This window comes from Gracilinanus agilis, chromosome 6 (assembly GCF_016433145.1).
Source record: "Gracilinanus agilis isolate LMUSP501 chromosome 6, AgileGrace, whole genome shotgun sequence".
NCBI lineage: Eukaryota > Metazoa > Chordata > Mammalia > Didelphimorphia > Didelphidae > Gracilinanus > Gracilinanus agilis.
The window spans coordinates 148,074,801-148,102,551 of record NC_058135.1 but is presented as its reverse complement, the minus strand read 5'-3'; the positions used below and the strand labels follow the sequence as shown (position 1 = coordinate 148,102,551).

The 27,751-nt window shown below is 38.7% G+C and overlaps 1 protein-coding gene across 1 annotated transcript; it reads right to left on the bottom strand.

The window, feature by feature from the left end:
* LOC123252379 (transmembrane protease serine 11E-like) lies at positions 1–27,130 on the bottom strand. Its single transcript, XM_044681716.1, has 9 exons — positions 26,983–27,130; positions 21,161–21,282; positions 15,638–15,705; positions 14,120–14,283; positions 10,610–10,648; positions 8,864–9,044; positions 6,045–6,304; positions 1,619–1,761; positions 1–162 (listed from the first exon to the last, which is right to left on the bottom strand). The coding sequence occupies exons 1-9, from the start codon at positions 27,128–27,130 to the stop codon at positions 1–3; spliced, it is 1,287 nt and encodes a 428-aa protein (XP_044537651.1).
* Positions 27,131–27,751: the final 621 nt, after the last annotated feature.

Sequence of the window (27,751 nt, the reverse complement as noted above, 5' to 3'; positions counted from 1 at the left end):
TTAGACACCAGTTTTGGATGCAATCCAGTCCCGAAAGAAAGGCACTAGAGTATAGACACCTGGCTTATTCCGTTGTGCACATTCATCACCCCAGCTCACTATTCCAATAAGATACCAGATTTCTCTAGAATTTGGACTGACCAGAGGTCCACCAGAGTCACCCTAGGAAAAAAGTAAGTGAATTATATAATTAGTCATTCAATTCACCAAAAGGAATTTTGCCAAGAAATTTCTAACACATCAGTTTCAAAAGTATCTAGTGTGACTCATCTCATCATGAGATACCCTAATTCTATGACAATTCATTTTGGAGGTGGGTAGAAGGTAGAACTTCTTTGTTTGTTCTCCTTTTACTTCATTATTATAAGATCTCTTGGAGTGTAAGGTATGATGTACAAAACGGTGATTTTTTAAAAAAAGATATCATTGATTTTTTTTAAGAATGTCATTGCAGGAGATGGTTAAAAAAAAAAAAAAAGAGGGATTTGTCTTTCTCTGAAATTTGTGCCAAGAAAGAGATTACAAATGTAGAAAGATGTCAAGGTGAAAAGAAAGATAGGTGAAGGGATTTATGTAAAATAACCTAAATCTCTTCAATAAGGTCATTGGAGAGTTGATCTGCTGAAAATTAACATGGGGAGGAGAGGACTGAAGGGAGAAAAGAATAAGGAGAGTCTTGCAGTGCTCAGGAGATTAATCAAAACATTACAAGTTTAAGATGAAGGCTAAATAAAGTACATATGAATCTGCAGAGTCAACACAGTTTTTCCCACCTCTATCAGCACGCAGTAACCCAAGGATTAGAAGAGAAGGCATCAAGATGGTGGGAGGGTCTCCCACTGGGAGTTTGACAGTGAACTCAGCAGTGTCAAGTTAGATACAGAATTTTATAATAATAGTGGGGGAAGCCACAAATAGGCTGACTCTGGGGTGAAGTATCTGAATAATCTTGTGAAGTTAAAAGGGGGTTAATGGCTTCAGTATACTAGGAGAGTTTGAGAGATAATAGGTAAAAGAAGTTGTGATTAGAGGAGGGTAGCATTGAATTTGAAATCTTCAAAAGATGCTATATTCTGTTTTAATGGTTGAGGGCCCTGGCTTTGGACAGTGCTCAGATCTTCCTTTCCTGGTAAGTGTTTTTTTAAGCCCTTTCCTTCTGTCTTAGAATCAATACTATGGATTGGTTCCAAGAAAGAAGAGCAGTGAAGGCTAGGCAATGGATATCAAGTGACTTGCCCAGGGTCACACAACTAGGAACTGTCTGAGGCTAGATCTGAACCCAGAAGCTCCTATCTCTACACCTGGTTCTTAATCCATTGAGCCACCCAGCTGCCTACCATGATGAGTTTTAAGAATGTGTGCAATATATCTTTCATGATTCCAATTTGATTCCTGGAAACTGGTGAACTTGCTCTCATTTGTATATACCAGAGGGCTCCTTTGCCCTATGACACCTCTATTTCTACACTCTGTTTTGTATTGACATTGAAATGCAAAAGATAACTGAAGGATTTTCAAATAATTATATAAACCCAAGTATGTACTAGATATCCAACCCTGCCAACCGTAAAATATCTACTGTCTCTAATGGTAGCAAGTAAGAAACACTTTAGTTCACCTGGCAGGCATCTCTTCCTCCTCTCAAATAGCCGGCACATACCATTCCAGCAGTAATATCATTGTTGTAAATTTGTGGCTCATTGCATATTTTAGTGTCTATAATTGGCACTTCTACTTGCCGAAGATGATTTACACTGGTACCTAAAGTCAAAAAAAGGATAAAATGGTGTTAGCATTTATGGGTACATTTCAAAAAAGAAAAGAATTTCAAAGTGGGTAAGTGTCCTGTACAACTGTAGATCAAAAGGGTGATTCTTGTTTTCTACATGTATATTTTCCAGAAGAAGACAATGTAAAAAAAAAAAAAAAAAAAGACAACAGAGTCATAAATTTCTAATCTATTCTAAACAAAATAGCTGGATGCCTAGGAAAAAAATCTCATTTTAATTAAGCCCATCAGGACAATGCGAGTACAGTAAAACTATGTTCTGATCATGTTATGTTGCCATTTAAATATCCAAATGAACTATAGTTATAATATCTATTTTCTCTCATTCTATACTTGGTCACTGGTAAGTTTTCTGAGAGTAAGAATTTTTTTTGATATCCAAAAATACCAGGGAACTAGAGTCATGAGTTATAAATAATTCGTTATGCCAATTAACATATTTGAAGAATATTCTTTAGGAAAACTCACTTATTTTAAGTTCTGCTATCTTAAATTGTATCTTTATCAATTGTACACTGAAAAAAAATCTACATAGTTATTAAAATAAATATGATGAGCTGAAAAAAAAAACTTGGACAATGGTAAAAAAAAAAAAAGTTAACGATTTGAGTGTTCTCTACCCAGAAATCACATTGTTATTGTATATCACAAGTAACTTTCTATGTACATGTTTTGTCTTCCCTTCTCCCAAAGAATGTAAGCTTTCTGTGTCTTCCTCCATCTTGTCCTACTTTCCTCCTGTCTATCATTGAGAGGCTGCTCTTCTTTTGGCCAAATTTACACTCTAGTTGGGAAAACAAGATATATACTAGAGATTATTGTTGTTTAGTCGATTAGTTATATCTGAATCTTCATGGCCCCATTTGGGGTTTGGGGGGTTTTTTGGCAAAGATGTCAGAGTGGTTTGCTGTTTCCTTCTCCAACTCATTTCTCAGATGAGGAAATTGAGGCAGCAGGGCTAAGTGACACTCTGTCTACTGTACCATCTAGCAAAGCGGGTTAAACACAAAGGAAGCATCTAAACAAAGTATTATAAGAAATATCGATGGCAGATATTAATTTCATTGAGGAGCATTGGGGAAGGCTTTCAGGAAGAGGTGATGCCTAAGCCATAGAAATATTCTCTGAGTTCATCCAGTTCAATTTTTATCTTGGCAAGAATCCCCTTGATGCCATACCTCATAAGTCTTTGCTTGAAAACCTTTAGTGAGGGGAACTTAACCTCCCCAGAAAGCCTCCCCACCCTCTGGACAGCTTTAATTGTTAGGAAGCTTTTCCTAAAGCTCTCTCTCTCTGTAGCCAATCAGAATATTTAATACCTCTCTTACCAGACAGCTTGTTGAGTGTCTGAAAATACCCGCCAAATGTCTCCTAAGTCTGATAAAATCCTCAGATTTTTAACCAAGAAAGAAGGGAATTTTAACAGGTGGAGATATGAAGGACAGTCCATAAGAGAGTTTCTCTGCAGTGTAAAATGCATGAAGACAAATTAAAAAAAAAAAAAAAGCTAAAAAGGCTGATTAGAGTCAGTCATTATACAGGGCCTTAAAGGCTAGACTGAGGGTTTTGCTGAAAGTGCCCGAAGGTTTTTGAGCTAAGAAATGAAATGGTGGGACCTACATATCAGGATCTTTTAAATCAACATTCTGTCACTTGATATATTAGATGTTCCAGCTTTCTATAACATACAATTTTGATAACTGATGTCATCTGTGAGTTGACAAAAATAATAAATAAAATAGGGTGAAGAACAGAAGAATATGACTTCCTATTAGAGAGTTCCCTCCAGATTAGTCAAAATTATTTCGGTCTGGTTGTGAAATATATTGGTTATTTGGGACAATTATACTTTTTTATTGTAAGGGGTAGGGTATGTGAGAAACAGTCACTGGGAAGTAACAGCAATATTTTTTTTTGAGAATCAATAAAGGGGGGCAGCTGGTTAGCTCAGTGGATTGAGAGCCAGGCCTAGAGACGGGAGGTCCTAGGTTCAAATGTGACCTCAGATACTTCCCAGCTGTGTGATCCTGGGCAAGTCACTTGACCCCCATTGCCTACCCTTACCACTCTTCTGCCTTAGAGCCAATACACAGTATTGGCTCCAAGACAGAAGGTAAGGGTTAAAAAATAATAATAAATAAAAATAAAAAAGAATCAATAAGGGGATAGCTGAGTGGTCCAGTGGATAGAGGGCCAGAAGGTTCTGGGTTCAAATCCAGTCTCAGGCACTTCATAGCTGTGTAACCCTAAGCAAGTCACTTAACCTCAGTTGCTGAGCCCTTACCACTTTTTTTCCCTTGGAACCAATATTTAGTAATGATTCTAAGGTAGAAGGTAAGAGTTGTTGGGATTTTTTTAAAGGAATCAATAAAGTATTTTTAAAATTATATGGGTCCTATCATCCTGGTCAGGTAGGATCTGATCCAGCAAACTCTTAACATCCTCCAATTTTGTCTACATCTCCATTTTTTCTTACTGTAATCCAAGGCTAAATCAGTCGCATTCTGCTGATCTACCAGTCTAGTAACCCTATAAAAAATAATGAAGTCCTTGTTTGGCTTCTTATGAACAAACAAAAATATCCATTGTTTTTCTCTCTCTAAGTGCTCCCAAATCACACCTAGAATAATCTGTTCTAATATTTTCCCAGGCATTCATGTCAAGGTCACCAGCCTCAAGTACTTAGTTGGCTTTGATGACACCATAATTTCCTCATTCTCTTCCTACTTCTCATGATTTCCACTGCCTCAATTCTAGTTCAGGCTCTTCTAACCATTTGCTGGAATATCACAATTATTTCTTACCAGCATTCCCTTCCTTTAATCTCTTCTTTCAATTCAGTTTATGCCACATGGCCAGGTTCATGGTACAAAGGCATGATCAATTCAATCCATTGCTCAAAAATCTATAGGAAAAAAAATACCGGATTCCTTCTCAACATTTAAGGCTCTCCAAAATCTGTCACTCATCCACCTTTCCTCTTGTGTTGCTATTCACTCCATCCTATTCTTAGCTCCAACTAATCAAGATCTTTCACTTTTGTCTGAACATATCCCATTCTTTATCACCTCTGTGTTTGGCTAAGATGACTTCCTTCAGAGGGAATGCCCCGTCCTGTTCTCTCTGGTGACATACTACCCCCAAATGTTATTTCTTAAATGAAATTTCGCCAAATTTTAATTATTTCTCCCTTACGTCATCTCACAAGACTTGAAACTTCTTTTATCCACGTGTATTCTAAGCATGTTTGACTTGTGTAGACCACTTTCTTCCAGGACTCTGTTTTTAATTATAGGTACTCAAATACATGAAGGGTGGGTCATTTCAATATCATGGGTAACTCCCAGTATGGGAACGCCATCTTCCAGTGCAGATTGCAGCCTATATCTGTGGCTTAGTAAATACTGCCCAGAAAACCTTCTGATATACATAAAGGTGAAGTTTCTTGGTCAGGATTGCAGTCAGCAATTGCCTTGCTGACTCCAAGCACTCCATCTTACCCTGTTGCTATTATGAATCACACACCGTAGGTGGTTAATAAATGTTCGCTGAATGAATGCCTACTTCAGCAGCAACATGGCACCATAGAAACAGAAAAGGCTAGGGATAGTCTCCCTTCATCATCCAATTTACCACTAGACTTGATTTTAACCAGATCCATTGGTTTCCAGCAAAGTGTGGCATCAAGAGGAGTTGACAAAAAAATATTAAGCCTAAATACAAAGGTATAGTATTTTGGTACTTACTTATTAAGTGCTTAAGAAAAATAAGTATTTACTATATGTTAAGCATCGGAGATACCAAGAAAGGTTTAAAAAAATAGGGTCTGTCCTTGAAGAACTTGTATTCTATTGGGGAAGACAACATGCAAACAATTATGTGTCTATAAGACACATCCAGGGTAATCTCAGAGGGAAGGCTAGACTAGCATGAAGGGGTAATGGAAAAGGTCTTTTGGCAGAAGATGGGATTTTAGCTGAGACTTGGAAAAAAGCCAAGGAAGCCAGAAGGCACGTCAGGCATAGGCTAAAGACCAATGAAAAGGCATTGAATTGAGAGAAAGAAGGGCAATGTTCCTGGATCATCCTACATGAAAGGGAATAAAGGGTAAAGAAAGACTGGAATGGAAGGAAATCAGAAAGGACTTTAAAAGTCAAAAAGAGAATTTGTATTTGATCCATGAAATTCCACTCTGTCCATGACAAAAAGTACTACAGTCTGTTATTGTATATTTAGTTTCTGTTCACGTGCTCACCATCATTTCTCATTGCTCCAAATCCTGTGACATAAGCCACATCACCCGCCTTGACCTTATAAGAAGCATCTGGGAGACACACTCGATGCACAGCATTTGTGTAAGGTACAGGGCTATCGAGCTGCAGAACCGCAATGTCATATTCATGGGATGGATACTTGTAGTTTTCATGAACAATAATCCTCCTGATGCCTCGCCTCTCTTTGGGGGGATTTAGTGTCACACCAAAAGAAGCAGTCCATCTGGCTGGGTCCTTATAACTGAAAAAGGGAATCAATGAAGAGTTTTTTTCAGGAGCTGCAATTACTTTTTAATAACACAATGCACTTCATAGGTGTTCCAATAAGTTCTTCTTTTATTGAAGGTCTAAATTGCAACCCACAAACCAATACATCCTTCAGCCTACCTTGGTTAAGAGAGAGATTGGGGAAAGGGTGGATGATTAGAGTCAATGCATGGAGTAATTCCAACAATATGCTCCCCAGAACTTTATTCTCTAATCACATTAACCATTAGGCCCCTTTCTTCATAAAAGACTATGTGACCTCCAACACATAAGGGCAGAGGGTCAGCTAGGTGGCTCAGTGGATCGAGAGCCAGGTCTGGAGTCCAGAGGTCCTAGATTCAAAGGTGGCCTCGGACATTTCCTAGCTGTGTGAAGCCACTTAACCCCAAATGAATAACCCTTCCCACTCTTCTGCCTTGTAACTAATACATAATATTGATTCTAAGATAGAGGATGAAGATATATATATATATATATATATATATATATATATATATATCTCTTTGTGTTCTGCTCCTATATGTAGGAGCAGAACACAAATTATACATACAAGAATGTAGAAATTGATTCTTTCTGCCCTTAATCCCATAGTACTCATCTTTTTTCAAATTTGAGTTCCTTGTAGGCTGGGATTGTATTGCTATTTGTATTAGAATCTCTATCATTTTGCATAGTTTCTGGCACATAATAAATACTTTTTTATTCATTCATAAGTATAAGTAATCTAACTATGACTTGAATCACAGGAGCCTTAACACTGCATTGAGATGTCTTTCAGAATTATAAATTGCAGAAAAAATACTCAGGATTACCTATTTTATTCACCACAACCTACAACCAAATTGCACTTACTTATTGGGGCTTCTAAAATCTTTGTACTATATTGTATTTTCCTTCCCCATATTTACTTCAAGGATTCATAGCATATATAGAAATATAGACATTTTGTCTAACAATCCAGATTACAATCCTCTTAGACCTTCAGAGATGGTCTTTGTGTGTTGTTTAGGCCACTTCAGGTGATGAGCCTTTCTGGACTTAGCTAGTTGGGCTGGTTTTCAAATGAGATACATACAGTCTGCCCCTGGTTCCACATCCCATAAAATCATGAGAATTGTCATAATAACTGTGCAGTTTAAAATGTTCTAAGTCCTGGGAGACTACAACTCCCAGGACTCCCTACCACACTTCCTCTGGGGGAGGTGTCTGAGAAAGTATAAGAGAGAGGGGCGCTGGTTCTTTTGGCACCTTCCCCCCCCCCCCCCCCCCCCCAAAGCACCTTTTTGGAGAAAGAACCTAGATCTCTGGAGATCTACCCTCTAGCTTCCCGAGACCTTCCCTTTCCGAACTTTTCCTATCTAAATAAACCTAGCTGTTCTTTAAACTTAAGTTGTTTCCTGATCTTTATTTGAGCCCTGAAGGGCTTGGATCAATTTCCCACTGGGCCTGGGGTCTTCCTTTCCCTACTTACCTTCCTCCTATTCCCTTTCCCTTCCTTTGCCTTCCTTCTCCTCCTACCTTCCTTCCTTCTATCATTCACCTCACATAACTCAAAGCCAAGCACAGCATAAACCAGCCAAAAATATGTCTGATTCAAATTCAGTCAGGGAGTTGGATATAAGAAAAGAAAGAAGGAAGGAAGGAAGGAAGGAAGGAAGGAAGGAAGGAAGGAAGGAAGGAAGGAAGGAAGGAAGGAAGGAAGGAAGGAAGGGAAGGACAAAAGAAACAAATATTTATTAGGCATTTACTAGCATTGTGCTAATCACTTTACAAATATCATCTCCTCTGATCCTCACAACAATCCTGGGAAAAAAGTACTCTTATTATCCCCATCTTATATCTGAGGAAACTGAGGCAGACAGAAGTTAAGTGATTCTTGCCCAGGGTCACAGAGCTAGAAAGTGTCTATAATTAAAGGTGAACTCCAGTCTTGACTCCAGACTCAGCATTCCATCTATTGCACCATCTAGATGTAAGAATATAATGTGATGGAAAGAAATGAGTTCAGCAACATAGAGGACAGACACAGTGATGGTACAGCCATATCAGAAAAAAGTAAACCATTCCCCAGAGAGTATCTCTAGCGTTATTGAGCCCTAAAATTCCAGAGAACTGGAAGATAAGGCACAGAGTTGAAGGAATTATTCCTTCCTCCTCCCACCCCATGCCAGCATCCTAAACCAAAGCCCTGTTTGCTTTATCTCAGGTACCAGCTTTGGACCCATAGTCTCTTCTGGAGGTACCAGCAGACTTATAAAGCTTACTTAGGTTTGCTTCTTCTATTAACATCAGTGGTTGAAAATGTCCCCCAAATATCCTAATTTCAATCACCAAGCCAATAACAATTTATCGCTCATGAATGTATCTGAAGTCTATTTTTATTTCCATTCTGTTCTCCCTCCTCAGATAAGTCTATTTTCTAAATGCTCTTAATTTTAATTCCTCCAGGCTTCAGATGACCTCCTATCTCATCTGAGGTCAAACTCCACTTCTTTCTCCCCCTCTTAATTCCAAGAGCAGTCTCTGAACTTACTTTCTGAAGCAGTGAGCAGCACTGACAAGCCAGGTGGCATTGATTAAGGTCGCCCCACAACGATGATCCCCATTCCAACGCAGACTGGCCTGCCAGGGCCATTCGCCTTCCTGCTCTACTTCTTCTCCCCCGACTACCCTGAAACTTGTGCCAGAGCTCATTTCCCTCCGCGTCCCACAACCTGTACAAAGAGAAGGGCTGTTAGTTTGTCTCCAGTTTTTGCACTACTGCCTAGGAATTTGTTTTAATTTGGCTCTTTTGTTGTATTGGAAGGGGCAAAAAAAGGTTGTTGAGGGAATTTGTTTGTTCACTTCTCACATTCACACACACTCTTTTAGATAAAGCCTGATGATGTTTTTTTGTATTTATTTTTTTAATGCCTGATGGCATTGTAAAGCAGCCAGTATTCCAGACTGCTAATACCATGCAAAAAGATCTTGCCCGCTCTCCCCAGTGTCCCTGGCTATACAATTCCTGGCATGACAACTAAATAGAAAGACAGCTCTTAGGAAGAGTATTTTCTTGTGCTGTCATTTCTTACCTATTAAATGCAGTTTCTGAATCACGGACTAATATATTCCACCAAAATGGAAGAGGTGTGGGAAGTCAAGAATTTTAGGATAATACAATGGTTTCTTCTAGGCCTTCAATCACTCAATTGAAAGCATTTTAAGTGGTACTAGTTATGGGAATATGGGAATAAGTCCCAGCACAGGGACACTTGTATTTCTGTGGGCAAGGGGAGCCCAGAAATATAACACATATATTTATTCATAACCCCACTCTTAAATCATCTTTAGAGAATGTTTGCAACAGTATAGAATATAATTTCTGGTTCACTCGTTTACCTTACCACCTCCATCCCCCAGGAAGAGTAAGGCACATTATTTGCCAGTGATATTGGGTCTAAACTTGTGATTAATGGATATTAATGAATATGTGGCATAATGGATAGAGAACTAGCTTCAAAACTAGAAAAAAATGAATTTAATCTCTACCTTGGGCACATGCCACCTATGTGTTCTGGGTCAAGTTATTTAAACACTCAGTGCTCTTGGCAACTCTGTGACATAATACATTGCAGAGAAGGTACCAACCTACATGTCCCACAGAGATGAAAAATGCACCTTTCTCCTCTATATCTGTGAAAGTTTATGTCCTGTCCCTGTCCTTATAAACTGATACAAGGTTCTCTCCAAAGATACTCCTAAAAATAACTCTTTAGGAGCAAGAAAATATACAACCCACACAGTTGAGAGATGTCGAATCCAGCATTGATTCCAAATTCTATAGACTCACAATAATTGTGGTGAGGATAATTAACTGGACTGGAAGTCCTATCAGTCAACCTGAGCATAGTCTGGATCATTCAGCATTTCCTCATGAGTGAAGTCACTCCATGATGTCAACACAGTGCTTTGATGCCCTCCCACACTCACTTGGCTCTTTCTAGTGACATATGCTCTTAAAACAAATTGGTTCTGATTACTCACAAGAGGTACGACAAGCCAGAGCAACTACCATTCTGTACCTGAGATACACATTCCAAAGTTGGGCCTGATCCAAAGAAATACACACACACACACACACACATACATATATATATATATATACACACACACATTTTATTTATGTAAATATATATACATTTTATATGTGTATATATGCATTTTTACATTAATAAAATTTACATTTTTATGTTAATAAATTTCTGTTGACTGATTTTAATAAATAATTTGAACTTACAGCTATTCAAATAGTGGTCCGTTTCTGTCTTGTTGATATCTGAAATACACAGAAACATAAAGCAAGATTACTTAGCACACATCAAACTTCCACAGAGCCCTACTCAATCACCCTGGGTTTACTCAGAAATGTTCCATACCTAATGGCCTCCCACTGCAAGTCAAACACCAAGTGATTAAAAACTGCCTAGAATCTGTTATGTGAAAGGCAACTGAGTATTTTACTTAATTTTTTTCTTGTCAAAGAACATAACTTCAGAGTTTACTAAATTAAATGAACTCCTTTTAAAAATACTTAGGTAATGGGCAGGGGGCGGCAGTTAGGTGGCTCAGGGGACTGAGAGCCAGGCCTAGAAACAAGAAGTCCTGAGTTCAAATTTGGCCTCAGACACTTCCCAGCTGTATGAACCTGGGCAAGTCACTTGACCCCCATTGCCTACCCTTACCACTCTTCTGCGTTGGAACCAATATACAGCACTGATTCTAAGATGGAAGGTAAAGTTGTTTGTTTTTTTTAAATGCCTATGTAACAATCAAAGAAATAAAAACATGTAAGTCAACCAATCAATAAGAATTTATTTTCCCACTGTATGCCAGGCACTGTGCAGAGATATAAGTATATATAAAGAATGAAACAATCTCTGCATGAAAGGCGCTTATATCCAAAAGGGGGAGAAAATAAGCACATATATAAATATATAACAGAATGACTATAAAGTGAATAAATGCAAAAATGTAAAAAGTGGTTAAATATAAGGTAGAATTTGGAGGAAGAGCACTCAGCAATTAGGAAAATTAGGAAAGGCACCATGCAGAAAATGGTACCTGAACTGCATCTTAAAGGAAGAGAAGAACTCTGAGGCAGAGAGTAGAAGAATGGCATTCCAATGGGAAGACTTGGAGCTGAGAGGTGGAGGGTGCCTTTTGTGAGGAGCAGAGAAAGCCAATTGGACTGGAATGCCCAATGTGAAAGTGGGAGCAATGTTCAGTGACTGTGGAAAGCCTGGTTGCATAGAGCTTTCAAAGCTAAGCAAATGAGTTTATATATTATCCTAAAGGAAATCAGAAGCCACCATCATTTGTTGAGCAAGAGAGTTCCATCAACATATCTACACTTAAGGAAAATTCCTTTGGCAACCGTGTAGAGTAGGCTGGAGTGGGCAGAGCTTTTAGGCAGGGAGACCAATTAGAAGGCTGGTGCAGTTATGTAAGTGAGAAAAGATGAGGGAAGGCCTTCAGAACTGAGGTGGTAGCTGTGGGAATGGAGAGAAGGGTTTGGATGCAAGACTTGTTGTGAAAGTAGCATGTTTTTAGTGTAATCTTACCATATTATTCTATATTTATATATATGTAATTTATTTATATATTTATAATATTTACATATTTTATATATATACATATATTCTATTATTCTATATGGGTCCTAAGAAAGGAGGTCCTCAAAATAGCTTTAAAAACTATTTTATAACTGCTGATTTCTTGACAGAGGTGCAACAGAGAAGAAAAGCTTAAAGCTAAATTGCTCACAGCCACTGCCAAATGATGTTCACACAGAAATTAAAAGGCAAAGCATACCTAGAATTATCCTGTAAGTCCATAATAAAATGAATAGGGGGCAGCTAGGTGGCTCAGTGGATTAAAAGCCAAGCATAGGGAGTAGCTGAGTGGTTCAGGGAGACAGGAGGTCCTGGATTCAAATTTAGCCTCAGGCACTTCCTAGCTAAGTGACCCTGGGCAAGTCACTTAACTCACATTGCATAGCTCTTACTGCTCGTCTGCCTTAGAACCAAAACACAGTATTGACTCTAAGACATAAGGTAAGGATTTTTAAAAATTAATTTAAAAAAAAAAGCCAAGCCTAGAGATATGAGATAATAGATTCAAATCTGTCCTCAACACATCCTAGCTTTCTGATCCTAGGCAAGTCATTTAACCCTCACTGCACTAGCCCTTACCATTCTTCTGCCTTGGAACCAATATCCAGTATTTGATTCTATGATGGAAGGTAAGGGTTTTTTTTTTCTTTTAAGAATATAATTGGTAGTAGGCACTTGGTTAATGCACATTGCTAATTGATAGATTAATTTACTTTTTTAAAAAACATCATCTGGCTATAGCAGGATTCATATGTACTAGTCAAAAGCTACAATTTGTCAGTTCACTTCAGGAACATAGCTTCTCCCTCAAGTTGTCATACCTATTCTCTGGTCAGGATGACTTAGCCCTGTGATGGCAAACCTATGGCACTCATGCCAAAATGGCATGCAGAAACCTCTCTGTGGGCACATGCACCACTGCCTGCCAGAGCTAGTTACTAGAAAGACAGAGGGACTAGGGCAGAGTTGCTCCCTTCCCCCTCTCCACCCCACCTCCTCTCTCCTCTGCCCAGCAGCCCAGTGGAAGTGCTTACTCCCTCCCCTGACTGGAGAGCTTAGGCCACTTCCCTCCTTTTCTCCCTCCCCTTTCTGGGATAAGGCAGTGAGCTGGGGCAGGGGGCATGGCACAGCATTCAGTCTAAAAAGTTCTCCATCACTGACTTAGCCATGGGGTCTCAAAAACCATTTTAGAAGAAGGACCGGTAAGTAGGCATTATAGTTGTTCCCTTATTTCTCTCTCAGTGGGAGAGAATGAGAGAGGGGAGGAAGGAAGGGAGAGAGAGATAGAGACAGAAAGGGGGAGAGAGAGAGGAAGGGAAGGGGAGAGACAGAGAGAAAAAGAGGGAGGGGGAGATACAGAGAGGAAGGGAATGAAGAAGGGAGAGAAAGAATGAGAGAGGGAAGGGGGAAAGAGAGAGAGAAGGGAGAGGGAAAAGGAGAGGGAGAGGGAGAAGAGAAATAAGGTGGAAGAGTCAGGAAGCCATGGGTTTAAATTCTGCCTCTGACACATACTGTTTGTATGACCATGGGTAAGTTGTTTAGCTCCACAGTAATCTAGGTAATTCTTATAAAGCATTTTAGAGAAGATACTGACCTTCATAGGTAGAGTAAATTTTCTTGTCTTTAGACCAATGAAATCATAGGTCCAGTCCCTATTCCCTATAGACATATGTGTATATATAGGTGTATGTATGTACATATGTATGCATGCATATGAATGTGTGTATGCATATATACACATATACCTTGTATATTAATACTAACTTCATTTGAAAAAGAAGGCAAATGTGATGAAGTACTTTTCCCACATAACCTCAGAGCTCACAATGGCCAATAGGGAAGAGAATCATGGTAAAAAGTTGAGATTCCCTTTTCTCATCTCTAGTCATCTTCTATGGGAGACAGACAGACAATTTTCCCCGGGGTCATGGGAAGGATACTCTGCCAGATGCCTTTGTGCTTTGGAAACTGAAAAGCAGCACTGAGCCCTCTGAAGTCTCATTTTAGGGGCTGAACAGATAGGAGAGGAAAGGGAAAAGAAGGGAAGGGAAGGGTTGGGGAGGGAAAGACTCAAAAATCTACATTAATGCTACTCTGTGCAAGAAAAGTAAATTACAGAAAATTGGGAAACTTGCTTGTGATCACAACTGACGAAGGATCTACTTGGGGGGGCCCGGTAACATATTGGAGTTTCTCATGCAGCACACGTTGAATTGTTTTTTTTATGGATTCAGGTGTCTGTGTAGAGGGGAATCGAAAAATCATCAGCATATGGGCCACCACATCAGGTTCCTGGGGACTATGCAATACACAAAACAGAAAAAAGACAAAAATAAAAACCCAAAATGAAAACATTCAGAAAGCAAATAAAAGGTAGCAATAATACTAAAGGTTAACATTGATTCTGTTCTTTACAATTATACTTTGGTATGTGTTATCTTATTTAGTGCTCACGGCAAAGCTATGAGATACTTAGTCCAAATATAATTTTCAGGCAAAGAAATTGAGACCTGAAACAGAGAGATCTACTCAAAGACTTCTGGTTAATAAGTTTGTAAGTTAGGATTGAAACCTAAGTCTTCTGCTTTTTAGCCCACTGCTCTTTCCAGTACACAAAGCTGTTGTTTTTGTCGCTTCTTTCTTTTTTTTTTTTCTATCTTAGTATCAATTTTAAACAGAAGAGCAGCAAGGGTGAGGCAATTGGGATTAAGTAACTTCTTGGGGATACAGCTAGCAAGTATCTGAGGTCGGATTTGAACTCTCTTGACTTCAGATCTGGCTCTCTGTCCACTATGCTACCTACCTGTACCTCATCACCTCCTTTTTTTGTTTCCTTATTCATTTGACTAATAAAATGAGGGTTCGATTATTTTCAGGATCAATATAAGCCAGTTTTTAGGATTATAGATGTAGACCCGGATGACACCTTAGAGGTCAACTAACTCATGACCTTCACTTAATAGAGGGGTTATTCAGGCCCAGGGGAGTGAAATAACCTTTCCTACGGTCACAGCATCAGAAGCAGGACTTGATTCTTCATTCTCTCCCTTTAGAGTCACTGTCCTTCCCACTGTACTGTGTCACAGAACTGAGACTGGAAGCCAGCTCCTCTGATTCCAATTCCAGTTTTCTATCAGTCATTCAGTTAATCAGTCAGTCAATAAATATTTATGACTAGCCTGCTATGTGTCAGGTACTATACTAAAAATTGGAGGTCAAAAGAATGGGTAAAGTCCCTGTTCTCAAGTAGTTCCCAGTCTAATGGGAGCGACAACCCCATCTGTACAAAGAAGCTATAGAAAGGGTAAACTGGAAACAACTCTAGAAGGAATGCCATAGAAATGGGAGCGAGGGGGATCAGGAAAGGATTCCTACAAGAGGTAGCTGGGAATTCAGGAAGCCAGGGAAGCCAGGGAGTTGGGATAAAGGGGGAGACCTTTGCGCCTCACTACAATAAACTCATACAGGAAAACAAATCTGCTGTACTTCAGACAAACATTCATCAGATGAATGCATGACACCGGATTTAGTGTGTGAATGATACATAAGAACACAATATCACCATTTCAAAAATATTCCAGCACAAATACATGCTATTGACTAGGTCAACATCTAGCTTTCTATAGGAAGGGAAATTCTGCATATGCACATACCTGAATTTGATGACCTGGGACTTGATGAATTGTTTCCTTAAACTGGAATCATAAAATACAGCTTTAACCTGTTTTGGAAACATCCAGAATGTTAATAAGAGACACTGACATACACACTGCATCACAGAGATCTCTTCGGGTCATTCTGAACAAGGTTTACATATTTCACCCTACTTTGAACTTGCCTTGGGAATAATTGGATGTGGAATAATGCTAAAGCAAGGATTGCTTATCTTTGTGTTTCATATACTCCTCTGGCAAAAAGCGATGGCCCCTTCTCAGAACATTTCAAAATGTAGAGGATTACAAATGAAACCAATTACATTAAAAAATGTCTTGTTTGACATCCACAAAGCCCAGGTCAAGAGCCCTTGTTCTAAAACAAAGTAGAAAGAGGAAGAAAAGTACCCACAGCAGGAGAGTTGGAGAGAGATAAACCACGTTTGGAGATGGAGCCTCAGAATGTGGAAACATCAGCAGCCACAATTCCGGGTCCCTCTTCATAAGCAACAATTACAACCTTGGAAATTAATTATCTCAGGACAGCTTTATAAAGCCTTTCTCAAATTGATTCAATGCAGAGAAATGACCCAATGCCTCAGTAACTTTGGATGCCCATGTCTGATTATCTCACTCTTCTTCCTGGACCCTCAGTGGCTAACTACTGAGAGAAGATAGCCAACAAAGTTAATGCAAACTTTAGAAATTGAGAGGGACAGAGATGCATAGTTGTCCAAGACTAAGGAGATCATCTGTCCTTACTGAAAGCCTAAAATTTAAGTGGTGGTGGTAGTATTGTTGTTCAGTTGTTTAGTTAACTCTTCATGACCCTATTTGGGGTTTTCTCGGCAAAGATGTTGGGGTGATTTGCCGTTGTCTTCTCCAATTCACTTTGTAGATGAGGAACTGAGACAGACAGAGTTAGGTGACTTGCCCAGGGTCACACAGTTAATAAGTGTCTGAGATGAGATTTGAACTCAAATTGGTCTTCTGATTCCAGGCTCTATCCACTGTGCAACCTAGCTGCTCACCTCTGAAATACTATGACTTTGTGGTTCCTTACAGAATAAAATATAAAGTCCATATCCTAACATTTTAAAACCTAGAGAATTGACTTCAAGTTTTCCTTTTCAAGCTTAGCTTCTGTCACACACTCTCTATTCTGGTTTATCTGGAGCATTATTGTTGTTCTGACTTTATTCTTGGTTCTCCTACCTTTTTGCATTTCTTTACACCATCTCCCATAGCTAGAAAACACATCTTATAGAAATGTAGAAGAATATTAAAATCCTTCTTCCCCCCCCTCCCCCAATGCTTAGCTTAAATGTCACTAGGAAGTCTTTTCTGATTCTCTTCCAGCTGCATGTGATCTCTCGTGGCTCTTAGAAAGCACCCTTATCTTCATACCAGGTTACTTTTAACTTGACCCAAAGAACACCTTTACCTCTAAGGCCCTACTTCTACCTCTTTCTCTAAGAAATGTAATCAACTCACCTTTGGAATAATAGAATACTCCACAGTTCCAATCTCCATACTTGTGACTACCTGAACCATAAGTCCCCTCCCCAACTTGTCAATCCTCTTTAAATGTTATCTCCATTGCTAGAATATAAACTTATAGGAATATAGGCTTTTTGAAGGCAGGGACTGTCTTGATTTTGTATTTCATCTCTAGGTTTAAGCTAGGGCTTGATACATAAAAACTTCTTAATAAATGAGAATTCATCTTTGCATTCAATTCTCTTCAAATTTTCCTAAATCATTTTGCCCATATCCTTTCTCTGCCCCAATCACATTCTACTTCATAGCTACTTAATTGGATACATTATCTCTCTATTAAATTGTAACTAAATACTTAATTGATCAATTAATTATATACTATTAAATTGAGAACAGAAACTGTTATTTTTTCATCCCTATATCCCCAGCACTTCACCCAGTTTTGTTTTGTAGAAAATGAGTAAATAGTAAATTTTTAATTAATTAAATTGATGAATTTATATTTTCCTTGTTCTTAAATTCTAATTATTTCATGCTATTGATGGGTAATTGAAACAATTTGGTTTTTTCTACTCTCTCCCTTTGCAAATTGATTTCAAGACTCCATACTTCCCAAACTTAATTAAACTTGAAAGTTCAGTTCTACAATTAGGAGAGAAAACAATATAGCACAGTGATTCCCAAAGTGGGCACCACTGCCCCCTGGTGGGTGCTTCAGCAATCCAGGGAGGCGGTGATGGCCACGGGTGCATTTATCTTTCCTATTAATTGCTATTAAAATTTAAAAAAAATTAATTTCCAGAGGGCTAAGTAATATTTTTTTCTGGAAAGGAGGCGGTAGGCCAAAAAAGTTTGGGAACCACTGCTATAACACATAGTACGCCCTCTGAGAGCCTGTGACCTTTTTGCTTTTCTTTTCTCCACATCATTTTAATAGATACTGGTGTTCCTATACCTGTTTAACCTTAAGTCAGTTTAGATCTGACTGGACATCAAGAACTGTAACTTTTTCATGATTGACAAAAAGCAAAAATCCTAAGGATTTATTTCTTTACTATTAAAGTTTAAAAAACACAACGCTCCATCTCTCAGGTCTGGTCATTTTCTCTGTCTGTCCTCCATGTCTAATGTAGTCACCCTCCCCATTTCTGCTTTTTGGCTACCTTTCAATAAAAATAAAAACTAAAATCCTATCTTATATATGAAGCCTTTTCCAACTCCTCTTATTTCTAGTGCCTTCCCTCTCATAATTATTTCCTATTTTTCAGGTGTAGGTGTATGTATGTATCTATGTGTATGTATATATATATAAAATATTATACATAATATTATGTATATGTAATATGCAAATATATGTACATATTTGTTTGCTTGTTGTCTCTACCACCACCACCATTAAATTGTGAACTCCTGGAGGATCAGAATTCTTTTTTTTTCTTAATCCCTAGTGCTTAACACAGTGTCCAGCACTTAGTAGGCATTTAACAAATATTTACTGACTGAATGAGTGTGAGCTAGTAGGGACTTAGAATATATAGATTACTGGGAATAGAGGTGATTGCTATTATTCTCACCTTGTATCAGAGCAGAGATTTGAATCTAAGCATTCAAACTAGGCTTGAAATTCTAGATCTGGAAATTGAATATGGACTAAAAAGGCTACCTTTGTCTCAGAGAAGCCACAGATGATCGCTTTTCAGTCTTTTGGTTAACATCAGGTCTAGAAGCCATAGATGTTTAGCCTCTGTAATAGTTCTTTTAATGTATTTGTTGTTTATTCTTTTTTTTTCTTATATAGTATGAGTATAGAACTGTTTATAGTTAAGTAATACAAGTGTGATTGGGAACATCTGTATCATCTTCCAAAGCCACCACTGGAAGGAGCCAGATGGCAATCAACTGTTGCTGTGTTTTTCTTTATAAAACTGTTTATAGTTCCATGAGGAACTATTTTAGGACCTAGGAACTTTTTTTAAAAAATCTATTATGGGGGGCAGCTAGGTGAGAGAGAGGACTAAAGACAGGAAGTCCTGGGTTCAAATCTGACTCCAAACACTTCCTATCTGTGTGATTCTGGACAAGGCACTTAAACCCCATTGCAACCGCTCTTCTGCCTTGGAGCCATTACGCAATACAGATTTTAAGACAGAAGGTAAGGTTTGTTTTTTTTTTAAATCTGTTATTCAATATAAAGAATAATAAACCAGGCCCTGATAAAATTTGCCCTAATATGCTTACATCCAATCTCTATACAGTATTTAGAAGTAGTCCCATAAAATTAGGACTAGTCGAGTCATTAACTGTTATTTTAGAATTTTCTAAAACTAATGTTCTCACCAAGAAGTTGACATCCTTAGTATCTCTTTATCCAGGCTCTGGCATACCACTGCTATCTGCCTTCATGCCACATTTACCAAAATAATAGTTCTAACTTCTCAAGCCATTGACAAAGTACATTCCTCCTAACCATCCTGGGAGGTTCATTGTATAAACATTTTCATACCCAGGTTTCACATTAAGAAACTGAAGCTCCTAGAGTTTGAATTACTTGCTCTGGGAACCACAGGCAAGGAATATGGATGTTACAGTTCAAACACAGGACTTGCTACACACCGTACTGCCATAATGACCTCTGCCCCTGGCCATTTTACTGTGGAAAAGAGGAAAGTGGCAGAGCATCATGGAAAAAGTGCAGGATTTGATGTCAGATGGCCTGGGTTTGAATCTTAGATCTGCTACTAACTGTGGGCAAGTCACTTAAGCTCTTACAACCTCTAATTCTCATCCAGTAAAATGAAGGGGTTAAACTATCTTGTTGCAAAGGCCTCTTTCAACTCTAAATCTATGATGCTATAAAAGTCACCCTGAATGTAAAATGAAAATGCAGAAAAATCAAAAGATTAGGTCAGAGTGCAGCTGGGTGGCTCAGTGGATTGAGAGCCAAGTCAAGAGACAGGAGGTCCTGGGCTCAAATCTGAAATCAGACACTCCTTAGCTGTGTGACCCTGGGCAAGTCACTTAACCACCATTGCCTAGCCCTTACCACTCTTCTGCCTTGGAATCAATACAATTTAAAAAAAATATTAAGTCATACTGATGCTTTAAGCCTTGCAAAGTTTTATAAATATTTTATTTATCCTCTGTGAGGTAGATACTATCACTATCTTATTTTATAAATGAAGGAATGGAGACAGAAAACAGTTCAATGTCTTACCCAGGATCATACAGTGAGTAAGTATCTAAAGCCACGTCAATATATACATGCCACGTCTTTTTCCTCTCCCCAATAGAATATAAACTCCTTATGGGCAGGAACTGTTGCATTTTTTTCATTCTATTTGCTATTTGCACCATTGCTAACATACTGCCAAGCATGTAGGAATTTAATAAATGCTTGCCGATTGCTTGATTCTGAAAGATCATAGAATCGCAGGCTTAGAACTGGAAGAGACCAGAGTGGTCATCTAGTCCAATTCCTTCATTTTGTAGATAAGAAATTGAGGCCCGGAGATTTTAAGTGACTCATCCAGAGTTACAATGGTAGTAAAGTAGAGTCAGAATTCAAATCTAGGTCTTCTGACTACACATATATCCTTAATTTTTTTCATTTTTAATCAGCTGTTTGTCTGGACACTCCCAAACTCAAGAGTTCTGTTCCAACTTGGGAGAAACATTCAGAAATTCTGGAATAAAGAAATAAATGTCGCTCTCCCAATCAAATTTTAACTTCCCAAGCTACGCAGTCCAATCGGGCATCATCCCCCATCAGTAAGAGGGAAAGATGAAGAGGAGACAAGTTGAATGGCCAGTCATTTCAACCTTGCCCAGGGAGAGCTCAGTTCAGGTGGCTTATCAATTTTTCAGTGTTATGGAAGTCTCGAACACGTTGAGTTATCCAGGAAATTTTATTTTTATTTATTTATATTTATTATTTATTTTATTTATAGTAATATTATTATTTATATTACTATAAATCAAAGTGAATCAAAGAGACTCAAAGGGAAAAAAAAGATCTCAACTTACGATTGATTCTATCCTCTGACTCATTTCTGTGAAGTTTGTTGTAGCTTCTTTACCAAATTCATGGTAGTATTTGTCACTGGTGAATGTTAAAGTGCTATAATAATTGTAGGGCTTCAGGGTATCTGCAAGGAGGAAGGAGATGATTGTGAGATTCAGTGATATTAAGACATGGGAAATAGGAGAGACTATTAACACACTGATGTAACTGTGGACAGGTTACTCAATTCATGCCTGAAGAGGCCACAACGAACAGTCACACTAACTGGAACCACAGACAACAATGGCTTCGTGGCATCCCATAGGGGGCCTCACCTTTATGTTCCTGGGGTAGATGAAGAACTGCTTCTTGTCATTTCCTCAAAGTATTTGCATACACCCAATTTTATCACTTCCCTTCCCTGTTTGCCTGTCAGACTTGTTAGGTCTTAAATTTGGAGCTGGAAGGGACCTCAGATGTCACTGAGTCCATTTGCCTCATTTTACAGGTGAGAAAACTGATATTCAGAGAGTTTAAATGACAGATATAGAGTCACACAGCTAGTAAGTGCTGAGGAAGCATTCCAACTCTGGGCTTTGTGATTCTAATTCCAGCATTCGATCTATTAAGCCATATTGCCTTCTCTCTAGGTAAAAGATGGGAAAAAGTCAGAGACTGTATCTCCTAAATCCAGGCTGGATACTATGTGTTTTTATGGTGGTGGTGCTACAAGCCAATGCATTTTACAAGCCCTTCTCTCTATCTCCTTGTTAAAAAGAAAAAAGGAGAAAGGGAAAAAATAAGTAGGAAGAGTCTAGTAACGTTAAGAGCTTTTCTCCTCCCTATCGGCCATATCAGCAACTTATTTCTCCCATAATCATCCCAGCAATATCTCTGGCATAGGTGGTTTAAACATCGAATAATATAACTGCACTTTCTTCCTGAACCCTGACTATGTAAATTTATATTTATGTAAAAATAAATGGTCATTGTTCCAGCAGCACATATAAGAATAATTAGGCACTATTTGAATGAATAAGCAGTGCATATATGAATAATTGAACCATTTTATGGGATTTATTTATTTGTACTTATCAAGACCTAGCTATAAATGTTGTTAATTTACTCATCTTTTTTTTTTTTTTAAACCCTGACCTTCCATCTTGGAATCAATACTATGTATTGGTTCCAAGGCAGAAGAGTAGTAAGGCCGAGGCAATGGGAGTTAAGGGACTTGCCCAGGGTCACACAGCTAGGAAGTGTCTGAGGCCAGATTTGAACTTAGGACCTCCCAGTCTCTAGGCCTGGTTCTCAATCCACTGAGCCAGCCACCCAGTTGCCCCCTAATTTACTCATTTTTAAAAGAACAAATAAGCCTAAAGGGAAAATCAAATTTTACTTCTAAGTAATAATTTCCACTCCTATGTATGGCATCATGGTTTTAAAACTTTAACCCTTGTTCTTGAATATGTCTATCTTCTAAGAAGTTTGGGGGGTTTTTTCCCCCTCAGTGTTGATGAAAATGTTTACCCTTTTCTCTCTGTTTACTTAATTTTATTTAAGTTGTTCATTTCCCTTTCTCAATGCTAAAAGAAAAGTGAATCTATTGACATTCCAGACTTGTAACTCATGGAAAGAAAATTAAAGACTAGACCCAGGGATCTCTACCTCACCCTGGGAAGGGATTAGGGAAATCAGCAGGCAGGAAAATGGGCCCAGTCAGGGTCACCTGTTCCTGACTTGCAGTACTTCCCAATTAAAAGACTTAAAGTATTAACAGAAGTGGATTGCTAATTGTTAAATCATCAAGTGGGTAGCAATATTTCTTCACAAGGTCTGGAAAGCATGTAATTTATAAAATCCTCTACTTAGTCATTTTTATAAATAATGCATTTCATTACCCCATGAATAATCATCCATTGTTCTCCAGCATAAGATAACCCTTCACACTTCTTTAAACAACCCCAAACAGACACACCTCATTTATAGGAAACATACATATATGCCTTCCTTCCCCATTTCCTTTGGCTCAGCCACTCAAATGAAAGAATTGGAGAATCTCGGGAGCTGTTTAAGTGCATTGACCACTCTGTTGACAATGTTCATGTTGCTACAGGACAATTGACTCATGGAGGTGGCAGAAACAACCACACCAAGAAACGAGCCAGAAAAGGAAAGATAAAGCATCACATTGCATGCCTGCTTGCCTCTCCTCTACCTCTACTGCTAGATACCTCACCCAACATGCCCCATTTGTCCAAAACAGACAGAGCAGTCCCTGCCACCACCACAATAGTAGGTTGCCTTGGTCCTTGTTGTTTAGAGGGAAGCAGATTCTCATTCAGCCAAAGAGGGATTAGGTATGTCTCTGTTCCTGAAGGGAATTTTGTTTCTGGGTTTGTGCCCTGGCTTACTAAGTGTCAGCTGCTAAAGGGCTGAGCCTGAGTCTGTCCTATGTTTATTTGTCTCCTGAATCACAGAAAACAGATAACGAGTATGACAGTCATTAAAATCATAACAACCGTTGTTTGTTCAGGTGTACTGTTGTGGGATGTTGTTCACCTTTGTGGAGGGAAATACGTCAAAGGAAGTTCCCTGCTCCTCCTAAATGAGCTGAAAAGTAAAACACTCCTCACGGTGGAGACTCAAAGAATGGATTTGTTATTTATTGGGGTTGGTTGGCTTTGGGTCAGACTTAGAATTGTTTTGATTCATTGGTCGGCAAAATGGTCTGTGTGGCTTGACTTTGAAAGCGATGAATGATAGTTAGATCATAACTACTGAAATGTTGAGACAAATGTCAGCCTGTTTTTGATATCAATATCACAGGTGCCACACATGACTCTAGAGCTGGAGATCTCAGATGCTATCTAGTCCAATATATTGAGAAGTGTAGGTCATTTGAAAGCCAAACATCAATAAAAACATATTTTAAAAAATAAAGAGGACCAGAGCATTCTTCAGCCCAGGTCTCAAGGATTCAAAGGCCAAAGCAGGGAATTTCCAGGTCATTATTTGGGTACAGCCAACAACAACAATAATAGTAATATCTATTTATATGTATGTATATATTACATATGTATATATTTATACACAGTAGTGCACTTTACACATATTATCTCATTTGATCCTCACAACAACCCCAGGAGGTAGGCATTACTATTATCCCCATTTCACAAATTAGAAAACTGAGGAAAATTAAAGTATGAGTGATTTGCCTGAGGTTATATAGCTAGTAAGCTTCTGAGCTTAGATTTGAACTCAAGTCTTCCTGATTCTGGGCAGGTAAGAGGCACAAAGGGATAGAGCATCAGACCTGGAGTCAGGAAGACAATTTCAAATCTGACCTCAAAATACTTCCTAGTTCTCTGACCTTGGACAAGTTACTTAACACTGTTTGCCTCAATTTCCTCATCTGTAAAATGAACCAGAGAAGGGTATGACAAATCACTTCAGGATCTTTGTCAAAAAAACACACACACACACACAAAAAAAAAAATAAGGTCACAAAGAATGAGTCACAACTGAAATGACAACCACAATTTCCTGATTCCAGGAGAGTTGCTCTGTTCTACCTAGCTTCCACTAATAAATTATTAAGAAATAATGAAAGAACAAAAACCCTGGGTTCACTTAGTGCCCAGAAAATAAATATACTCCACATCTCTGCAGAGATTAGGGATGGAAGCTATAACCATTCAGAACTCAGTCTGATCACAGAATTGTACAACCTGAAGCAAATCGAGAATTTTTGAGAAATGTTTGAGAAATGTTTCAGCACCTTCTTTAGCTAAAAATAACAGGTTTCTTTTGTTGGCAGGAAATCAGCTTCTCCATATAAGCCACTGTAATAAAACTAGCATCTAACAGTGTTTCCCCACAATATGGTGGCCCTGGCCTTCTCTAAATCTTCTCCACAGCCTGAGTTCTGCCGATCCTTACCTCCTGAAGCAAGGATTCATTTTTCCTAAAAACAGACAAGGCTGTGCCTTAGAACTATTTGGCCTCTGCTGCCCTGATTGCAACTTCATGGCCTTCAAAGGCATAAAAAGTCTCACCCAGTTGGGGAAGGAAGTCCTCCAAGTTGGCCCATTTCTGAAGCCCACAAAAGTCACTCTAACCTGCTGAGAGGATGAATTTCTTTATGGAGACAAGGGGACCATATACAGGGAAGCCAAAAGCTACTGTCTTTGCTGTGTTAGAACAAAGTAAGTCTCCTTTTATTTAACTGTTTGTGAGTGACTTGTTCTGTCCCAATATCAAATCTGAACTAAGAGAATGCTAGCATTAGGCTTGTCTCTGACACCAACAAAAGTAATCCATTAAATCTAAAAGGGTGAAAGAAGAAAAATCTAGCCCCAGATTATGCTACTTGCTTCTTTCATTAACTGAAATAAAGTAGAGCCTTGTTTTCCTCATCTATGAAAAAAGTGAGGGAGATGGGAGGCTCATTAGATGAGATTTAAGATCCTCTCCAGCCGAACATTCTATATATCTATGGAATGTCATGTTATTCCTTGAATAATTTGAATGTCTGAAGGACCACTCAAGACAATCTCAACATCATAGGAACCTTGATTCTTTTTTGTGGGACCTTTCTGACCACAGTTTAAAACTGTGTTGGCAAACCTATTGCACAGGTGCCAAAGGAGGCTGCTCTCTCTCCCCATCTCCACACACACCTCAGGACATTTCTCTCATCATTTACCCCTCTGCCCAGAAGCCCAATGGAAGCTTCCTCCCTCCCCTGTCTGGGGTAAGGGGGCAGCTCATATGTGGGATGAGGGTTATAGTTTAGGAACTTGTCTCTAAAAGATTCGCTATCACTGATATCGTCAGTCTCTTCAGGAACACCCTTCATAATACATCTCATCCTCTTTAATCTTCTATAGTGATATATAGAACAAGATAAAGTTTGTAATGAAAAGTGATGGAAAGGGGGCAGCTGGGTAGCTCAGTGGATTGAGAATCAGGCCTAGAGACGGGAAGTCCTAGGTTCAAATACAGCCTTAGACACTTCCCAGCTGTGTGACCCTGGGCAAAGTCACTTGACTCCCACTGCCCACCCTTACCACTCTTCCACCAAGGAGCCAATACACAGAAATTAAGGGTTTAAAAAAAAGTGATGGAAAAATCATTTAGTAGTAGGCAGATAAAAAGACTTTTCACTAAAAAAAAAAAAAATAGAATGGATCCCAACCCCAGAACTTTCCTTAGTGCCTGGGGTCTTCTCCCAGAACATTGCTATGCCATGTTGGCCCTCTTCTCCCGTTGATGAATTCCTCCAATAGTATTTAGGAGATGGTCCCAGGTTGTGTCCATCCTTCATTTTTCCCTCTTGGCTTTGCCACTTCTGATTCGCCAGACATTCAACACTTACAGACATTTCCTCCTCTCTTTAATTCTTTAATGCCAGAATTTAAAATATGTTAGGGGATTTTTGTCTGTTTATTTTTTTGTGGCAGCTTTTTCTACCCTTTTAGAGGGTTCAGGGTATTAAACCTCAGATTCTGTTGCATCACAATCTTTTTGACTTGAACTTTACTTTTTTGTCGAGGATTTTGGAAGGTGTCCAGACTTGTGATTTTATTGGTATTGGGAAATCTTAGTCAGGAAACTCATTCTATCAAGACAGATCATCAGCTGTTCAGTAACTTACAAGGTTATATGTAGTCACTGAAATGTTATGTGGCTCAGGTAGGATCACAAAACCAGCCTGTCAGAGGTAAACCTGAACCCAGATCTTCCTTACTCTAAGGCCAGGTCCACCAAACCACATTGACTCTCAGGTCTTAATTGATGTCTCTAGATGACTTGGGGAAGAAAACTCACAATTGATACTTACTATATCTCACGTAATGAACGATGAGTCCAATGCACACTGCCAGAACAATCAGGGATATAAAGGTGATTAAGCCAATAACCCATGGCTCTAAACAGCTTCTTTTTCTAACAGGCACAACAACGGGTCTGAAAAAGAGAGGGAAATGCATCAGGTCACAATGCGCAATAAAACCTCAGCCTATGTGAATCAGACATTTCAATGGAATAAAATGCTTCTCTAAGAGATTTATTCATTCAACAAATGTGTATTCACAGAATAACAAAATCTCAGAGCTGAAAGAGACTTTAGAGACCATTTAGTCTTGTTGTATGTAGTTCAGTCATTTCAATTGTATCTGACTTCATGATCTCATTTGGAGTTTTCTTGGAAAAGATACTAGAAGCCATTTCCTTCTCTCACTCATTTTATAGATGAGGGAACTGAAGCAAATAAGGTTAAGTGATTTGTTTAAGGTCACACAGCTGGTAAGTGTATCAAACCAGATTTAAATTCAGGTCCTCCCAACTCCAGGTCAAGTACTCTATCCACTGTATCTGTCACCTAGGAGCCCCAGATCTAATCTAACTCATCTGCAAATATGAATCTACTCTTTAGCATATCTAAAAAGAGGTTCACAGGCTTTTCTTAAAAGTTTCTACTTCCCAAGGCATCACATTCCACTTCCAGAGAGCTCTAATTAGGAAGTATTTCCTGACTTCAAATCTAAATTTGCAGCTTTGCACCTTCCTCAAATTGCTCTTATTCCTGTGGCTTAGGGTCAAGCTAAATA

Bases quoted from the DNA above. Each gene is read 5' to 3' on its own strand.
- LOC123252379 (XM_044681716.1), bottom strand. From the start codon at position 27,130: ATGCATTTCCCTCTCTTTTTCAGACCCGTTGTTGTGCCTGTTAGAAAA. The intron at 21,283-26,982 runs GTAAGTATCAAT...TCCTCCTTGCAG, and splicing joins CGTTCATTACGTGAGATATA to ATACCCTGAAGCCCTACAAT. The intron at 1,762-6,044 runs GTGAGCACGTGA...TTTTGACTTTAG, and splicing joins TGGAGCAATGAGAAATGATG to GTACCAGTGTAAATCATCTT.